Below are 20,354 nucleotides of genomic sequence, written 5' to 3'. Positions count from 1 at the left end.
CAACTCTCAAATGTAGTCACCATGAAGTCATAAAAGTTGTCTGGTGTAAACACACTTGTCAGGCACTATTAAAAAAAGTTACTAGGTTACTGAAAGTTTGCAAAATTATAGAGTAAATGCTGGAGGCCTGTATTACTTAACGTAATCTAATCTTTATTAATAGTGAGTGTAATCTAATTTAGTTGTTTTCTTCAACCTTTAGAATATTGGGACATACAACTTCCTTACCTGCAGACTCCTAAGAAGCTCACTGTTCACGTAGTTGATTTAGCAACCTTGTATTACATGCAACGACAGCAGCAGAGTTTTTAGAATCCTTTTCTCACAGTATTGGAAAAAAGTTGGGGAATGATTTACCCAGGACCTAGATCTCTAAAAATGAATACATATGGTATTTTACACAGAGCAGTACATGTTCTCAAATCCCACACCTGTGCCGTCTCAGCAGCTAGGCAGTCACCACTGCAATTATGGTCCCTGCCTTTATTCACATCTTAACAATAAAAATATTCATAGGTTATTTGAGGAATTACCAGTTTGGGCAACAAAAGCTGAATGTAACTTAGGCCAAAGGTCATATTTTCAGTATGCAAGTATAGCTATCACAGAATGACAAGAATTGTTGAGACAGTAAGAACTGAAAAGACTTTCATAAACATATTCTAGAGCCACGATGTTCTTTATTCTTGTAAGATTGGTCTTATTGCTATTGTTAGATTTATCATTTTGAAGTTTCATTAAATAGATCTATCAAACAAAAAATTAAAAGCTGCACGGTGTAAAAAAAGCTCCCCTGAAACTCAGATATACTGCAGACACCCTTTCAAGAGTTACATCAGGAGTGTCAGTACTGACTTGACATTAATAAGTACATGTCATCTGGAGTTAGTTACATTATGATCACTAATACTGTACACGATGGTCCATTTGCAGGAGTGGGGGGTGTCCCCTAAGAGACAGGCTATCCAACATGCGAGAGGAGACTTGATGACACTTTCCCATCTGTTCCTGCCAGAAATTCTTCCATGCTCTGCTGTTTGGTAGTAGGGCGTAGGGGACACTCTCCAGTGGCTACTGTACGAACAGAATGCTGAAGGCCATCACGACACAGCACACAGCCACGTAGGGGCTCTTCCGTTCACCTGAGAGGAGGCAAAAACCCCAAACCAAACAAAAATTCAGGCATGACTGAACAGATCTAGGCTGCTCCTAGACTAACATGGTAATTATCCCACTGCACAGGCAAATACATATTCACCATTTCTAGCTGCAGAAATGCTATTACAACTACAGTTCGGTATTAAGGAAGAACATGCACAGGAGCGGGAAAACTAAGATGTAGGATAGGATATGTTGCTACATACAGACAGAACTGGAGCTGTTTGCTTTAAGCAGACGTCAATGTAAGGACTCCTATCTTACTATAAAACATCTTTTCTGAGGTGCAGTTTCCAGGAAAACATTAAAAAAAAAAAAAAAAAAGAATATATTTCTGTTATCTCTCAGTGCCAAAGAGGCAGGCACTGGAAAGCTGATCAAGACACCAAATCTTTTACTGGCTCTGTTCCCAGTTCTGGCTAAGGGCTATCGCTGCTCAAAAGCCATTCCATGTCAGCTGAGAAGAGGTGTACCTAGCTGCTGCCTGGCCGTGACAGCTGCTACGTGCAGCGTGCATCTTCTATGCATGGTGTCATGTAGGAGCCAGCTAACTGGAGATCACAGCAGCTCAGTCATGGCCAGATGCCTCTCTTTTTTCTTCGCTAGAGAGACATAACATTGTTAGCATGTGGAGAGGGTCTGGTTCCCAGATTTTCAGGTTAGTGATAAAAATGGTCAACAGATTAGAGAAGTTGCACAGACAACTCTATTTCTGACTCTTTTGAATTACTGTTACAGTTTTCCCTGGCAGACCATAGATGAAAATTTAGTTTACTCCATTAACAGCCTTAGACTTGGTGGCAAGGGCTGTTGAGAAAGATCTTTTCCAACCCATTTGGTCCAGAAGGAAATGTTACATATGTCTCTTGTTCACCAAATTAAGTACGGAAAAAAAATGAATCTTAGGTGGGGAACGGTATCACAATAAGGAGAGTATTAATAATGTTAATCAGACCACTACCTATTTACATAGGCACTTTCTCCACTTAAGTAGCCCGGCATTTTTGCTCTTCTACTTAAGCATTACTCTTCATGAATCCACTGAATTCTCTCTGGAGAGCAGAGTCCCCTGCAGTGGACGGTACTTCCATCGTACAAAATAGTCAGGAAGTGACTTTTGCTGGGTGAGGTCTTTTGTCTTACTATAAACCACCTCTCCTGAGATGCAGTTTTCTGAGGAACATTAACCAAAAAAACCCCGCCAAGGCTCCCAAGTCTAGCATCAATGTGTAATCCTCAGAAAAAAAATGTCTCTTTTACTAGCAGGACTTTCAAATATAGGAGGAATAAACTTTCCACAGCAAAAGAAAAATAAAATACTTGTAGTGACACCTCCCATAAGCAGGAGTGCCACCACAGTGACAGTACAAGATGTTGTCATGATCTGGCATATATTTAATTAAACTTCAAATAACTGAATGAATTAGTGTCTGCAGTTTCACATCTGTTTAAAATAAATTTTTGAGGAAGTCCACCTCCTACAGTTTAGAGTATTACAATTTTCATATGGCTTATACTTTCCTGCTCTTAATTTTCATAAAAGAGAAATCACCATGTGGCAGGATTAAACATAATTTTGCACAACTTTGTAAATATGTAACCACTTGCTGGTTATTAAAATCTTACGCACATGTGAAAAGGTTGTTCAAACATACTGGGTAAGTTAAATGTAAAGGAAGCCAGTAGGCATTTTCATTTTTGAAAGCCTACACTTTCTACTCGCCTTTGTGATTAACAAAAATAAAATGATAGCAATCATCTTCAAAGTTCTTTTCACATACTGAGGATATGGTACTGGTATGTAAGGAAATGTACAGAAGGGATGTCAAGATGCTACCTTTCCATTTGTCAGTCTAAAAGAAAGTCAAATGGGACCACTCTAGATGCAAATTGAAAATAAATTAGTGTTTTAAATGAAAAAGAGAAAAGGAAGCATTCACTATGGGGTGTAAGAGTGCACACATTACCTTGGATGCAGCAAATGCAAACATGTTAATGTTACTACATGATGGAAAAGCAAGACTGTATTCCAGATGAACTGCAAATCTTGACTTTATCAAGTTGACAGGGACTTCATAAAACCTTTTGTGTACTCTTTTAAACAGTTTCTTAAACTGTTTCCTGTGCATAGTTAACAGAAAGATATGCTTGCACTTAACTAACTAAAAAGAAGATGGTAAAGTAAGGTAAGGTAAGGTGTTGTCTTCAACCTTGGACAAAGCTTAATGCAGCTGAATTTTTACATTTGTTTTTGCTGATATAGCTTGGAATTCATTTCTGACAGCTGCCACCTTGCCAGTATCTTTGAATTACAATACTAAAATTGGTTCTTTAATGTCTATTATCAAAATAGGACAATCTCTGCAATCGTTTTAACAACAGGTCTTCACAAAAAAATGTTTTTTGCATCAATGCTTTTTGACTTACTGAAAAAAAATGTATGGTAAGTCCCCTTCAAAGCCTGAGAATGCAGAAAAGGGAACCATACGTTTTTTCTTTAGGTTCAATGACAAATAGGAAGACCTAGAATTACAAGTTCAATGCTTCTGCTCTGCATTAACAACGTAATTTGAAGAACACCATTTCCATGATGGATTTGTAATTTTTAAAAAATCTTGCATATACCTTAATGCTAAGACTGAACTTCTGTTGCATATTCCCACTTCCTTCTCAAAATAAATTCAGAATAAGGATTAAAATAAACATAAATATCAGTGTTACGGGAAAATTTCTAAAATGAGATAGAGCTGATCAGCCTGCATATAGATGCCACTTGACACGAACAGCTTTGTTTAATTCAAAAGTGCACAGAAGCTAACTAAAGAAAAGACAGAAAACAGACATCTGTTATTAAATAGAACCCTACTGCATTGTGAATTCCATGTTGTTTTACCACTATCAGGTAAATACGTGGCTTTTGTCAGCAGTCCATTAGAATTTTAAATAGACAGCAGTTTATAAGGAATTATTGATTTTTGTACATTAATAAGAAGTATGCTCTTGGTTATTTCATGTAGTAAAAAGTGCAAAAGATTTTTGCAAATATAACACACATATATGAAATGACGTTAGAAAATGCAGATAATTATACCTTGCCCCCACTCTCCCTTCGCTAAATTTCATGGAGGTAAAACCCGCATTTTTTAAGATGATGTATGAGTATGGATTTCACTGCTACATGGAAACATTATCCTAGTAAATAACCCATACTCTAGAAAAAGCACTGGTCTTAAAGATTTCAAAGAAAACAATTACCAATCCTGGCGCATTTCCAGAATATTCCCAAAAGTCTGTAAAGATAAAATAAATTAATTAGGCTCTTGGTTTAATAAAATAATTTAAGTCAACTGATTTTCTTTCTTCTATGCTAAAACAATCAAAATTAACAGCAGTTGGTCAACTTGACACTTTTCTCGACATCAGTAAACACCAGGTACCTGCACAGTAGGGTACAGGCTATGAACTGAGTAAGTGGCAAAGTTCTTTCTAAGTCTAGCAAGGTCTTTTTGCATGCAAGAAAAACAAATGTGCATTTGCTCAGTCTGTGTTGCAAATCGAAATATTTCATCAGAATTCTATATCGTACATTAAAGTATCCCAGACAGAAAATTGTGTAAAGAAAATAAAAACAGAACTAGAAAAAAAGTGGAGCAGGAAATACCAACAGACATCTATGTCATTCTATATGGGGAACTTTTTGTGTTAAGAATTTGAAGCAAGTTTTCCTGCAGGTATGCGAGATGATAAACCCAAGTACTTTAAATTTAATGCTTTGTAGCCTCTTTTTTATATTTCCCTTAGCAAAAGTAGATAAAAATGCCTCTTCTAGCAGAGCATATTCATAGGTGTAATCTGATATAGAATACTTATGTTGAAATAAGTAACAAGACAATTCTTCAGGTTTGTTTTTACTCTTTTACCAAGGTTTGCCTTGCTCATGTCTCTCTGCTGCTTGCCCAAGACATTAATCCTCACAGATGAAATAACAAAGGAGAAAAGCAGGATTCAACTATTCAGAGCCCATCCAAAGGGATGTACCAGCGTGTATGCCAGAAATTTATAATTTCTCTGCGTAACTCAAATAAGCTTATACTGACTGCTCAAGAAGAACAAGAGCAGGCACTGCTTGAGAATCTAAGGAGGAAGAGGGGAAGAACACTGAAGCATCCTGAACTAGAAACCTTTCAAACGCTGGTCAAAACTGTATTGAAAACCTGTCTACAGGAAGGTTTCCTTCATCGTGTATGACTCGTAGCAATGCAGTAAAAACATCTGGATTCGACTATATTGTCTATTTATAGATTTATGGACTAAAACCAACTTAATTATTTTTCCTCCTTGTCCCAATATGTTTATCAGCAGTAACTTCAGCCTACATTATTTGTGGGGTTATATCTACTACCTGCTGTGATGGCAGTTCTCCAAGTGCTTTCCCACAGTGTTTTAAGCCCATACTGACAACAGTTTGATTATCTGTCTTCCCTCTTTCTTGGGCTCTGGCAATTGCCTATTTTTTTCCTGCTTGGATGCAGACAGGTAGTTTTGGGACGGTTGCTCCCACACACTTCAGCAGTCAACATATCCTGCGCTTTTTAAAAAAGATTTTCCGTGCTACTTCATATTTTATGGCCTCTTTTATGGTCTTAGTTTAGTTCAGCATCCCTCCCTCTTTCCTTTTAGCAGCCTCCCCTTTATTTCTGAAACAAAGGTCCAGTGTCGGGCAGGTGAGAACCAAGTGTTCCAAGAGGCAGCAAGTGACTGAGGTTTTCAGATTCAAAGTGAAATGCTTTTTCAACAATGTACGTCTTGCTGACCAAGTTATTGTGAAGAGCATTTCAGCATTTTCGTTTTTAGAAAGCAGGTTTTTTCATTTACGCATTAGACTGTTTTACCTCAAGCCAAAAGTATTTCTGTATAATCAAAGCTCACTTTTTCTGCTTTTATATAGCTCCACAAGCAGAAGCAATAATTCCTACATGTAGACCATCGCACTTTTCCAGGCTGAGGTCATACAGTAAAGTAACCTGAAGACATGTATACACTTCTTGAAGATGTATGCAGGTAAAAGTGTACACCTTAACAGCAAAATACACAGCCCTGTAGTACTGTGTGAATGGCACTTAAGATTCAAACTGTTGTCACACTCTGCAAAATTAATATTTACAGATTGCATGCTGCAAAACCAACACAAAAACTTCCACAGCCCAGCACCTCATGTTGCCATCTCTCAAAAACTTGCCCAGGAACTCAAAGAAATAAAACATTACTGTCCTTTTCATCTGCATATTTGAAGAATCTTGCCTGGGAAAAAGAATATTAACTCCCTCAGGCAGTCCATAAATCTGCTGAATTTGCCTCTCACAAGGGTATTTCTTTGCCCTCTCAGGGCTTTTTCAACCATGTGTAACAATGTAAAGTTATAACTCAAGTATTGTACATTGTTCCCAGCCCTAGAAAAAACCCTTATTGGGGAAAACATGAATTTTCCTTTCTGATATGGGAGGTACAAAACAGAATATGGGTTTCCTCAGCTACTCGTACTGCAGTTAACAATTCATGAACTTAAAGCCACTGACATGAGGACTGGCAAGCCTTCCAACAGATGACAACAGTACCTTTTTAAGAGGCTTGTGCTGCTACTGGAACAGCTCAGTACATCTATTTATCCATGTAGTTTGCAGCTAAGCAAAAGCAAATTGAAACCTGGACCTTCTAAACAACTGTAACCACAGCCCCTGGATGAACTGGGGAGCTGACATTGGAAGAAAAACCTGTGCAGGCCTTCTGCTCTCCTGCATTTTTCCATTACTGTTCATCTCAGGTCCACAACACACACCTCGTCAAGTCAAAACCTGTTTGATTATTATAGGCACGATGCTGCCTTGAATGAATCTGCTCCAACATAATTCCTCCTGAAGCAACTACTCAAAGTAATTGCACTGTTCCTTATTCTCCCCTTCATGTTCACCTTCATCCTTGTTTTGATGCAGGTGAAACGTGTCAGTCTGGCTTGCATACATGGTGTTTTCTGGCAGCCACAAGTCAAATGTGCACGAGCTGCTGCATATTCCTGGCTTTCAGCGCCAATGTTAAAAGCACTGATCATGAAAGTGGTGTTAGTTATCTGGATAACAAAAAACCCAAGGAAATGAAACCCAGTAAGACGAGAAAGGTCTAGCGGGGCTTTCGGCTTTGGTTGCTAAACTGGGAATGCTACAAAATGCAGCTGCCATGTGTTTGCCAGGGCAACCCTGCTACCACTGCAGGAGGGAGTCTGAGAGACACCCCACTGCAACGCTTATGGCAAGTCAAAGGAAACCTCTGCTGCGTATAAGATAACACATCTTTCTGGTTAGCAGGGAGGAGAGAATTATGTTGTGGTACACATTCTCCTCTAGCTAGCATGAAACAGTAAATCAACACTTGCTTTCCCAACCTTAAATGCTATTGCTCAGGACAAAGCACATGGAAACACTCAAGACGCGTCAGAGAAAATGAAGGTTTAAAATTCTGTTTGGCTTGGTATGAAAAGACACATTTTGGCAGAAGTCAAGGGGATGAAATACAGTGTTATGAGGATGGGTGACATCACTTTGCAACAGTCTCTCCACCAACAGAAACATGTTTCTTTACTTACTATCAACAGATTTAAATCTTCACCAAAGTTACCACTCACTCAGTCAGAAATATAGTGAATAACTATCAACATTTCTCCTCTCTGTCACTTCCATATTTTATTGCTACTTTTTTTGTGCTATTAATTTGGAGCAGAAATAATGAGGTAAGATCATCTCTGTGGTAAAATGAAATATCACTAGAATTTATTTTATCCAGTATGTCTAGACATTTCCATTTGAGCATGGAATATGTTAGTGAAGAGGGACAGGGGTTTAACAGCATATGAGCTCCATGTAAACATCTACTATTCAGGAAACAAATTTCATTGCTTCCAGGCCAACGTTTTATTCTCCAGTACAAAGTAGTCTACATGCATGTATATAAAACAAAAATAAAATAGTATGTCCAACATCTATATAAATACAAACCTACAGATCAAACGCCCAACTCCTCCACTGTGTCAGCACCCTTTGAAAACATTTTATGAAGAGAGTTCTATTGTACTCCAGACAGATTTGCCTCAAGAATAAACAGAGTAGCTCCAGATTAAAGGAAATACTCCTTGCCAAGAACAGCACTAAAATTTTAATCAGTAAAATAAATATTCTTACTTCTTACTGTGTATACCTCATTGACTATTGTGTTATCTTCTACTAACAGACACCCAAATTCCCCCCACCCCCCAGTCCTTCATGAAGTCACCCTTTCTTTCCATCTCTACTTCTATCAAAAGAAATCTCTCATGTCAGTGGCAACCTCACGGACTCACATGAAAAGACACAAGCATTTTCACACTAGCACTCCAAATCGAAAGAACACCTGCCTACTCTGGGTATCTTACACCACTAAAAGAAAACTTGTGTGATAAAGTAGTAATTCCAGAGGTTAACTACAACAACATTTTCAGAAGACAAGCATTCAAGGTTCTTGGTGACAAAAGTCTACTTAAAACTTGACAGTTTTTTTGAAAATAAAATGCAGAAGTGACAGGAGATATTTAGGGAAAAAAACATTTTCTTTAACAGCAAATGATCTAATGGAAAAAGTGGACAAGTCAAACACCCAGTGCCCAAAAGTGTGTCTGTTTTTTCCAACTAGAACATTACCAGCAAGAATTACCTCCTACTTCTATAAATATTATCTCCTTTGTATTAACCTTAGGTGACACTATTACTGAAATACTATGGATGGATGGCCTCAGTGGTTTCTAGGTGAAAATTGCCCTTTCATTACTTTAAAACTACAGCATTTAAATCACAGTTCTGCATACTGCTGATTGTACGCAACATCCAGTCACATTCTTTGTAGCACAAAGATAACTGGTGAGCCAAAATGTGAATGGTTATTAACAGTGTAAATGAAACACAGACTTGGATCCATGGCATTCTTCATTTCCCACCACCCCCAAAAAGAGCTGTTTTTTAGCAGTACTGGCCCTGCAATGTGAAGCCCATTTCAGGAGACCGCAGAACACCAAGTAGAGAAACGTTGGTCACCTAGGAACATGGGCTTTAGGAAGCACATCTCTATTTAGTGAGAGGTGAAGTTACAGTGACCAAAGGAGAAGCAAAAAAAAAAAAAAAGGGGTTAGGTTTTGTAGAAGCTTTCAAAAACTTTTCTACAAATTCCTTAAGAATTAAAAAAAATATTTAAAGAGTCCACAGATAGTGACAGTGTTGCTTATTTTAAAAAATATTTTTAATTTTTTTTAGTTACAGATTGAGTGGTTTTGCTGAAGCTATATTTCAACCTCATATGTCCAAAATGCCTACTCTGAAAAAAAAGAGACACCTTCTGCTGTTAGTATTTTTTTATCCAGCCTTAAGAATTAAAAATAAATTATTACAGCAACATTTGCATGTAGAAAAATGTTTTGCCACTCATGTCTGTACTTGTAATAAGACTCTAATGAGAAAGTTGCAAGTCTAGAAAAAAACTAATAAAACAGTATTAGCTGGCTTTGTTAGTTAATAAATTCTGACTAAAAAAGTGCTTGCAAATACCTTATTGCCTTCTATTGTAAGATATAAAATGAAGACTTTTATCTTTGAAGAAGAGAGAAATTTTTCAAAATTGGATTTTTATTATCACATATCATTAGAAGACACTAAGAGTAAAATGTTGCAGTTAAAATTAAACAACTTGCGTATTTTTAAAACGATCAGACTACATACCCGGTTTTATTTTTGTCCAGTAAGCTGGGAGCCAAGGATCTGATATAGGCACAGGTACATATGAGCAGCAAGATTACAGTAAGTAAACTCTGAAAGTTGAAGATGGCAGACTATGGAAGAAAATCAGAAAAGAAAAATTACTTCGTTGCAGTACAAAACTTCCCTCACTGCATAAGCTGAAGAAAATAAGTGATCCCCTAGACAACACCCATTAAAAAGAAAACTGAAACCTACAATGCCAGTGAACCAGAAAATTTTAACAGCCCATTGCACACAATGGTGGAAGAACTGAGTTTTTCTGTCTCAATCCATCCCAAGAAGGGTAAAGAAATAGCAAGCAAAATGGTAACCTTACAGTTTTTCTCCCAGGCACCTGTTCCAAAGCCAGTCTGTGGAAACCCACTAGCACTGGGCTAAGAATTACAGAAAACGGATGTTCCCTCTCGGCCAAGAATAAGTGTAACTGTGGTTTGCATCAATAGAATATGGCAGTGGTGGTGAAGGTGGAGGTAAAGAGTATTTGACAACTAAACCAGCAGCAGCCAAGACACAGAATAACAAGAAATATGTACGAGGATTGTTAATATACTGCTTTATGAAGACTACACCTAAAATTCAACAGATTTGTAGAAATATATACAATTAAGCCCACATGATCTACAAAAAGGTAATGGATTAATTTCATTTTCAAATCACGTTTTGATTTTGAATTCAAAAGCATCTTTACTATAAATACATTTTTTAGAAGTGCTAATTATGGAAAATGCTGGACAAATGAAGGAATTGCCTTAGGATGAAGAAGTAAAAATCTATAGTTTGACAGTCAAACTAATCTGCCTAGTGGCAGTAAGAAGAAACAATACTTGAGAAACTGCTATAATATCTGACTATTTGCTAAAGTTTAAAATATCAGTACAGTGCAGTTAAGTGCACCTCAAAAGCAGGTTTGTTTTTTTTTAACTAAAGTCAGAGTCTTGTGTGTCCAACATGTTCTTTAATCATTAACTTAGAAGCAATTATCATTGCTTATGTGAAGCAGTCTTTTCCAAAAGTATAAACATTCTGGGAGAAGAGAAGGTACTCATGTAAGGACAGCTGTACGTCCATAACCAAGTACAAAATCTGGAAGATGGCTGATGCTGATTTCCAGCAAGTGCCCCATCACCATTCCAATAAATAATGCACTAACAACATTTTAATTTTTTTTTTCTCCAACAGGTTCATTGGAATTTTTAGTTGAAATATTTGCCTGCTAGTCCTTGTGATCTGTAGCTTCTAAGAATTAGTCCCAAATTTGAGACTGAGATTCTTCTAATAAAGTGAAAATAATCCAGCTGCATGAAGCTGCAGTGTTATTGTTTTGTTTGTTTTTTTTTAACTTAGCATGTCTCAACTGACATTTTGGCCAACTTAACAGCACCAGGTAGTATACTAGGTAATTGCTTACTTCAAACAGCCTTATTGTCTCTTTGCTCAGCTATCCTCATTTGCAAACCCTATTTAGTCTGAACTACAAAAAAACGACAAAGCAAATACAATGAATTCACCCTTTGTTCTGGAGTTCTGACAAATTTGTGTCTAAATATCTCATATTTTTTTCATACTGCTCAACCCAGAAGGCTGAGTAGTAGTGTTTAATTAAGTGTAAATACTTAGCACTTATGAAGGGATGTTACCTTGCAGTTTCCTCCTTCGAGCACAACTCGGTGGGATTTAAGAGCACATCAGAGCTCCCATTTCCATAGCCTCAGGCACATCTCTGTTGATCTATGAGCACTTTCCTCCTATGTCTCAAAACTAATGTTTTGAACCTCCAATAATCAAACTTCTCGAAATAGTTAGGGAGAATTACAAAAAGAAAGTACAATATTTCCATTCAGTGTTGCACTAAAAGCAAATTAAGAGAGGAAAACGAGAAGCTCTAGTAGAAGCAAAGCCACTGGAACATCCATGACCCTTCTGATTCTGAGATCTAAAACCTCTTAACAGAAAAACCCCAAACCTTGGCTTACAGAGAAGTCTCCATGCATCACATGAAGCAATACCGAAACATGCATACAACTGCCAGCCCGAATACACGCATTAAGCAGGGCTAGATAAACTAATTTAAATATCTACGTTAATGGGGTCCAACGGGCCACCCATGGGTGGGGAGCCACCTGTTAAGAAGGAACAGCATAAAGGGGCTCAATGATCAACTGAACAACTCTGCCTCTCCAGCCTGTATGAGAGATTTCAGCATCCTAGAGGGCATGCCCTCAAGGGCGGCGTTAGCAGTTGGGGTGAATGCCCTACTCTTCCCTTTACTTCTGCCAGATGCAGGAGCCTTCTTGCCATCAACTGTCCTTCTACAGGAGCAAAATTCCCATGCCAGTTCCCTCATTCCTTATGCCTATTCTATGACAACAAGACTGAGAGACAAAAAACGGAGAGGGTGAAAAAGTGATTATTAGGATGCAGAGAGAATGTAGGCAGTGGAGAAAGGTAAAGAGTAAATGGCAACTACACGCAGCAGCTGACACGCAGGAAGGTTTGCGCGATGAGCAAGAACATGGAGAGGGGACAAAACAGTGGAGCAGGGACCCAAGACCCAAAACCACCCCTCAGGCGCTCAAGGAGAGGCCACCTGCATCTACTAAATCATGTTTTAGTTTACTATTTTAGCTTAGCTAGCTGAGTCATCATTTAAGTGTCACAAATAACAGACAGATTTTTCACAAAGGCCAAAATGCTGCCCACCATTATCAGTAGACTCTTGCCTTTGTAGTAGGGACAAGCTTTTGCCAACTTCAAAAACCAGGAAACTCTTTAATTCCCCCACAGAGACAACTCTTAGGACGTACAAGAGAGCGTCTCCTGGCTCCTGCGGGTCTAGGAACGCGATGGGGCCGGATCCAGGAGTGGCTGCCTCTCAGCAAAGCCAGATACTCCCTATCAACTGATTAATTCGATCAGTCCTCCGGGAGAGACAGCTGCTCTCAACATCTCACAGCACAGCGCCTGCCAGCGCTTGGTTCCCATGAATTCCTGCAAGCTTTCTCCCGCAGCTGCTTCCCAAGGAGGCTGGCGGTATCGGGTACTTGGACATATGAAAATGGCAGAAGGGCACACTTGCTTCCTCTTAAGCAGGGATTGTAAATGTATACTCAGGAAATGTGTTATTAGTCAATCAATAAGGGCAGTATATAATCACTCTTTGTTGGGCTCTTCACGTGTTTCTCCAGATATGCTGCGTAGGGCATCACTGTAATTACAGACATCATTCCACTGAAATGTGCTCTGAATTACATATTTATCTATACAGTCACTTTAAAAGGACAGATATGCATATTTTAAAATTTGTTTACAATTTTAAACTGGAAATGAAAATTTATTTCTGAAGTAGACGGCTTCTCATTTCTCATGCGAAGTAATTCTTAAGGCCCAGCTGAATTTACAGAAAAGGGCAATTTACATCCAGCTGCTTGAACTGATGTAATTAAAAACTGCTGTAAGAGTCATAAGTTACTCGGAATCCTTTCAGAAAATACTGCGTCCGCATACCAAGCTATTTCGAAAATGTTGTAATGTAGGCGGGTTGCAGTTCACTTGGTTAAACTGGGTTCCTCTGATCTAAAAGTAATTAACGGGAATTTTTCAAATGTGTTGACTAGCTTAACGTAGACCTGTGAGCCTCACTACCACTGTAAAGACATTTCAGCACATGGAGATATTTATGCTATCTTTCAAACTGTGTCCACACGCTGGTGAAAAGTCAACTAACGTCCCAAGGCTTAGATTGCAAATGCAGAAAAGAATCAACACTGGTTATTTTATTCTTGTTTTAGACAGTGCAAGCTGTAGCTTTAATTATACATGCTGAAATTTTCTACATCTGCATTTGGCACATTTCTGACATGGTAGAAACACCTTAGTAGTTACACTCAGTGTTACTTAAGTAATTACACTTTTTTCCCCCCTCCCTCTCCTGTGTGCTGTCTTCAGGTAGCTGTGGAGCACTATCACATCACCTGCAGCACTAATGAAGTATTGTATTCGGCAGAACTTGCAAGAGCAAGTTTTTTCATAAGTCTTTAGAAATTTAAGACCATGGATTTTAGCTTTGAAAGCTACATGCCCAAAGGCTCTTTTAATCCTTCCTAAAATTAGACCTTACAAAAACCCCTTAATATTATTTCCCTGATTATATCGTATCTTAGTAAAAATAATTCCATATAATACACCATAGAAATAGAGAATGAATACTCTTCAAAATTTTCCTGCGTTCACATTAGCAGTGGTGGCATGTATTAGAAAACCTCATGCGAATATATGGTCGTTAGAGGACAAACATTACAGCTAGAGACATCTGAATGTATTCCTATGCGAGTCCGCATCTGAACAGCGTAGCTGTCAGCACAGAGGCCACTGGGGCAAAACAGGGAGTTAGACGGAAAGGAACAGTCTCCAGTTGCCTCTGGTAGACACCATCCCTGAGTCTGCTAAAACACAGGAGCAGGAGATGGTGCAACTGCTCCTTTTTCTGGAGGGAGGGAAGGAGGAGCTTGCTGATGGAGTAAAAAGTAATCTATGGAATAGTATGTGGGAATTTAAGTGTTTAATATACTTTAGTAAGTGTTGATTTAGAGTGAAAAATTTACAATGTGTCTGAGAAAGGGAATCCTGATAGGCAGCCCCTGTCAACATGATTATAGACAATGTCACTCCTGCAATTTAGTCAGCATTAAATTTACTACACTTGGGAAGAAGGAAAGAGGCAGCTCAGAGTTCTGGTTATCAACAATTCTTGCACTTTATAAGAGCATTTAATTCAATATGCTGAAAGGAAGGGCGCAATCAGATGATTGACTAAATTTTTATTGACCACTACTAAATGTGTATTCAGTCTCAGCACATAGCCATAACAGATGCCCTGATCCTAAACTTTTTTTCTACAGTGAAAACAGCCATAGTCAAGACTTTGTATTGTGTCTACCTCTGTACTTCTTATTTGCTCCATCACTCCTACATTCTCCGATTCTGATACTATTTTGTTCAAGATCCTTGCAGACAGCACCATGGAATTACAAACCACTTAATGATGCAACCCTTGAGTAGCATATAATAAACTACATCATAAGTTTTGTTGCAACTACATGTGTCATGGAAGGACCTGCTGAATTTCCCTTTGCCTGATATATTTTCAATTAAATAAAACAGTTGATATTTTTCTACGGGGAAAAAACAACATGCAGGAGGAGAACATAAACCCTATACTGTTGTCCCCCCTGGGTTGGCAGAAAGCCCAAAACAAAAGCTCTCCCAGTTTTTCTCAACAGACTTAACACTGAAACCAAAGCCTAATCTTCCCTAGACTTTCAGTATTTACAAAATGATTACTCTATCTCTGATTGCAGTGTGACCATGATTTCATCTGTGTGTGCTATAAAAAGAGAGGCCATCACAGTGCCAGCAAGTTGTTAAACTCTGCCCCGCCGTTACTTTAATAATAATCAATTTATGTGGGTAAACATAGATAAATTATTGGAATATTCTGAAGAAACTATAACTGCATTTGTGTAATATACTGCAGCATATACAGTCTTTCTAGAAGAGTTTTATTTTCTTTTTTCCTCCTCAGTGCTATAAAATTGATGGATGATTATGTTCTCTGGAATCAAAGAAACAAATGCTGGTATCTGATCGTTTAGCTGCCTTTCTCCTATTAAAATGTGAACAAGAGCTTACGCTGTAGTTAAACTGTGGTTAAGCTGATAAAAATGTAAAAGCCTACATTAAAATAGTAATGTAGGCTTCAAATCCCATCATAGGAAAGTGAAATCAATCTAAGAAATTTTAATGAAGAGGTCCTTAAAAAACTGAAAGAGAAAATGCCTATTATCGAAGGTTTCCATTAGGTACTGCAACTCTTATTTCCCCAGCCTACGTCCAATTTTTAGGACCAAAATATTGAAAAAAAATAATAGGAAATAAAATATGTAGGACTACTCCCAACCTGAAGGTCAAAGCAATTGCTAAAATTAATTAAAACATGCACATAATTATATTATTTTCCAACCTATTCTGAAATAATTTGTTTTCCCACTGCTGCCAAATGTAATCTGCTAAAAATGAATGGAAAATAAGCATTTGTAAAAGAGGCATGCTAAGAAAAATACAAAACTTGCAAATCAGTTAAGTTTGAAGTGATTACTGGCAAAACTACACTGAAGAACTAAACAAGAGGTGTTTAAACAAAACTGGTTTGTGCTTAATAGTATCTAAATATCATCCAGTTAGCAGTTACTTGTTGCTCCAACATGAATAGCGTTTTCTCACTTTAAGTTTATTGCACATTCACCCCAGTATTTAGTTTCCAAAAAATTTAAGTACAAAATTCAACACTCATTCACATTTCTGTGTGAATTTTCTCTAAAATATTCAGAGTTCTGTCTAAATATGTATTTTTGCATTTATAAAACTTAGGCTACGGCTCGATAAGAGTAATAGGGAATCTTTCCCCTAGACACTTCTTGAAGAAGTACGTTGCCTAACTGAAATGGCAAGTACACCACATCGGAACTAACGTGTTAACATATGCTTTTCAGTCAACTGACACACATCTGTTTAAAACATAACCAATCTTTTTAACCAATTAGACAATGAATTAACAGATGGAAACAGTTGTCCTCTCCTACAAAAGCTCTCTTGACTTTAACTCATCTAGTTTTTTTACTGCAGTTCAAATCCACAGACCAACACTGAATTGACACCTCAAGGTGACGATGTTGAAATTCCATGCTCGCTTGAATTTCTTCTTCTTTGCGCCAATACCTAAACAATAGTATCAAAACTGAACTTTTGGTGTAAGCAGCTAGCAGATGCAGCATTATTATGCTATTACAGTCGATGTGACTGGTGTCACATGTGATTGGTGATAATGCTGCAGCCAATCAAAAAATTAAATTGTGAAATTGATTATTTTATGGTAACCTCCTTTTTTGTTCAACTTGGATCATGAGTGGAAAATCTACAAAGCCCATTATTAATTTCAAATGGTCTGCGGAAAAATGCAATCCCCACTTCTCATGCTATTACTGAATAAAATTAAGATGTTTAATAGTAGTAGACAGAATGCCAAAAATGTTTAGTAAGAACTGCTCAGCACTCAGCAAAGAAATGGTTTCTGACAACTAGTGTCATTCCTTGACTGTTCAGGTATGTGGCAAAATTCGTAAAAGTAGACTCATTGCACCCAACTCTTCCCAAATCAGATCAAGAGATGTATCTTACAATAGCAGAAGAAATAATTTCCTCTGTTCTATAATCACTGAAGCAAAATATTGATGATATGTTTTCACATCCTCTTGTAAATCGACACAGAAGTATCTATACTGAACACTTCAAGTAGTAACTCACAACATGCGTACTCCACAGTAGCATTACTATTTACAAGAGCAGTCAGAGATGGTTTGAGATTCACTAAGCACCAATACTAGCGTAGTAAACGACATACTTAGCTGCCCCTACCTAGCCACACTGCGTCTCCTGTTTCTCCTTTCCTCTCTCCCTTTCAGTTCTTTGACTAGCTTGTTATTCTGACGGGAGGAAAGGTACACAGAAAGCAGATCCTTCTTGCTTTCTCCTCAATTAGCAGTGTTTGTTCCTACTGCTAGAGGGATGCCAGAGCTGTCATGGGGGTCCAACAAGTATTGAGTGCAGGGACACAAGTCAGCTGTTGTACAATTGGTGGCAAAAGATGCCCTAGCATCTTCTTGCATTATAGCTTTGCCCGGAGAGTAAAGTCCTCAGATTCCCAGCAAAATCAGATTAACTGGGTAGCAACGCTTTAGCAGATGAAAAATTTGTTGTAGCAGCTGTAACTCCCTGAAATTCGAATTGCTTCTTATTTAAAAAATTCAATGCCTGATAGCATTGTAATACTGACATGCAAAAAGTTGTCCATCATTATTCCAAAATGAATTCACACTACAAAGACACTTTAAGACTGTAACACGAACTAGGAGATGTTTTTAATCCTATTTACCTTTAGGCCATGATAAAAACAAAGCTATGGGCAAATTTGAATCAGGATTGATTCCTCCTCGTAACTCTGAACAAGCCAAACACAAAACTTTGTACTTAAAGAACCCTGAAAGCTCTTTGGCAGAACAGTGTCTCAGATCCTGGTATGTTTATATTTGAGAGCTTGGTTTGGATCAATATTTACTAAGGAACGCTTTTACAATTGGTTATATGAGCAATTCCCCTTCCTTCTCTAAACACCATTATAAGACAGAAACAAAGACTGTGACAGAAATGTTTGTCCTTATGATAAGTTCCCAAATCAATTTTTCAGCAGAAATGTGGGGCTCAAGGTCACTCCTAACCAGCAGGTGAAGGGAAAGATGCCATCTTTGTAAAGTTTTCTGCAATTCTTCATTTTCTTCATCACCAAATTGCAATTACAGACACAAAACATATCTACTAACCTTTTTATTACATGTACTCACATTGGCTGCAATTGCACACTTTTGCTACAAAGGAAAGTGAAGACCATCCTTCAACAGATGAGGAGAAGCTCATCATTAATTTTAATGCTACTTTAGGCTTCTTCCCTCTTTCTACCCCACCACATCACATGTGTGAGGCAAACATTTCAACTCCGCTTGGAAAAGTTTTGTTGAGTTTTCACATACAAAATTTCCAAAGTTGACAGGATTAAACTGACACATTTGTGAAAGTCAGGAAACAATACATATTCTGCTTCTAAATAAATAAAGCAGATGTGTCATTATACTGCATGCCTTCTGTTTCCAGTAATTTTTTAATCCATTGAGCAGCTTCTACCCGCTTTCAAAATTGATTTAAGTTAAAATAGTACTTTTTTTTCCTACCCACTGGCAGCAAAAAGGAAAAAAATAAACATGAGTTGTGTGTGAAAGCACCGGAAGGAAAAGACAGGTAGAGGCCCGCTTAAATATATTCTGTTTGGCAGCAACTGGCCAATCACCCAGCACAAGTTTTGACTTGCTTAGTAAGGACGTGGTAAGGAAGTCCAGGAGACAATGGGATGGAAAGTTTCAAGGTATAAAGTCCTTTGTAAATTATGCTTCAAAAATCATGCTGTTCACAGAGCCACTGGCTTGCCACAGTTGGAGCTCATTTAATTTGGACAAAGAGAACAAACTGGAGGTGTAGCTCTACTGTCTTCTATTTGACAATACACAGAGAGAGCAGCTGTTTCCTATCTCACAGTCAAGTGTGAGCTCAAAAGAAACTGTCATTAGTTACAGCTCATGACTGCTAATGCCATAAGACAACATTTTTTTTAGAAAGAGCCATCACACCAGAGGTAGCACCTCTGCTTGTCTTACTTCAGATTCCTTGAAGCATAGAGTAACCTCTAACAAACAACACGTACAAGCAGAGAAAAAAATTCTCACAAGACCTTGTACGCTTGCCATAATCTTTTCACTAAACATTAGTGTCATATCTAAGTGCCAAACTGAGCAACATAAATGGCTCACTGATCATCAAGATTCTCTTGCCTCTTCTTCTACAATCTCAAATCCTTTTAAGTACCATGAAGAACAGCAAGGTGATGTACTTTTAAAGCATCTACCTTTTCAAGGCACTGATTAGACATGAGGTATTCACTTCTCTTTTGTCTTGTTTTCTGTATGTGCATTTTAGATCTTCTGAGATAATTTACACTTCTTATAAAAACCCTTTGTTCAGTGCTTGAAGCCACAGATTACAACAGGTTAATCTAAAAGATCTGCCAAGGAGTGCTCAGGTGAGCAACTTCCAGCAATTTCCTGCTGGTGACAAGATCTGGAGCCTAGGAATTTTTTTTGAACTGAACCATAAGTAAGTTCAAGATATATTAATCTTCTAATAAATATGTGGGAAGTACAAAAAGATTGAGTGAAAGTTGTGCTGTATACACCACCATTGATGGATAACCTGTCAAGATCAGGTTGGATGGGGCAACCTAATCTAGTGGAAGATGTCCCTGCCCATGGCAGAGGGGGTGGACGAGGTGATCTTTAAAGGCCCCTTCCAATCCAAACCATTCTGTGAGACTACAAAAAACTTTGAAAACGCTCATCTTAAATTCTGTGTTGAAGTTGTACACAAACCTTTAATTGTACAGGAAACCCTTTCTTTCTCTTAGCTTTTCTTTGTTTTTCCTTTTAATTTTGAAATCATCTATCTCCACTGCCCATATAAAGATCTTTGCCTTAATTGAGATTGTTCCAAACCACAGCTTAAACTCTAACCCAAATACAAATCCCTCATTTATATTCTCTGTACGTAGAATGAAAAAAAATAAAAACACACAGAAACCATAGAAAACATAAATGGGTACAGTAATAAGCCTCTAGATCAACTCTATATACACCATTTATATTTTTCACT

The 20,354-nt window shown here is 37.8% G+C and overlaps 1 protein-coding gene across 1 annotated transcript; it reads right to left on the bottom strand.

Moving 5' to 3' along the window:
* Positions 1-1,071: 1,071 nt before the first annotated feature.
* On the bottom strand, positions 1,072-12,333 carry TMEM167A (transmembrane protein 167A). The gene is made up of 5 exons (XM_009886883.1): positions 12,258-12,333; positions 12,069-12,109; positions 9,951-10,060; positions 4,414-4,448; positions 1,072-1,142 (listed from the first exon to the last, which is right to left on the bottom strand). Exons 1-5 carry the CDS (start codon positions 12,331-12,333, stop codon positions 1,072-1,074), a joined length of 333 nt encoding a protein of 110 aa, XP_009885185.1.
* Between the last annotated feature and the right edge of the window lie 8,021 nt (positions 12,334-20,354).

The sequence above is a fragment of the Charadrius vociferus genome, unplaced genomic scaffold (genome assembly GCF_000708025.1).
Source record: "Charadrius vociferus isolate BGI_N301 unplaced genomic scaffold, ASM70802v2 scaffold244, whole genome shotgun sequence".
In the NCBI taxonomy this organism is placed as follows: domain Eukaryota; kingdom Metazoa; phylum Chordata; class Aves; order Charadriiformes; family Charadriidae; genus Charadrius; species Charadrius vociferus.
Note: the sequence above shows the minus strand (reverse complement) of the source record. Positions and strands in the feature narration are given on the sequence as shown.

What these genes read in the sequence shown, in the direction of transcription:
- TMEM167A (XM_009886883.1), bottom strand. Translation starts at nt 12,333, where the DNA reads ATGAGGGAACTGGCATGGGAATTTTGCTCCTGTAGAAGGACAGTTGAT. An exon ending in GCCCGTTGGACCCCATTAAC is followed by an intron (nt 10,061 to 12,068) that starts GTAGATATTTAA and finishes TTTCTTCCATAG; the next exon opens with TCTGCCATCTTCAACTTTCA. An exon ending in CTGGACAAAAATAAAACCGG is followed by an intron (nt 4,449 to 9,950) that starts GTATGTAGTCTG and finishes TTATCTTTACAG; the next exon opens with ACTTTTGGGAATATTCTGGA.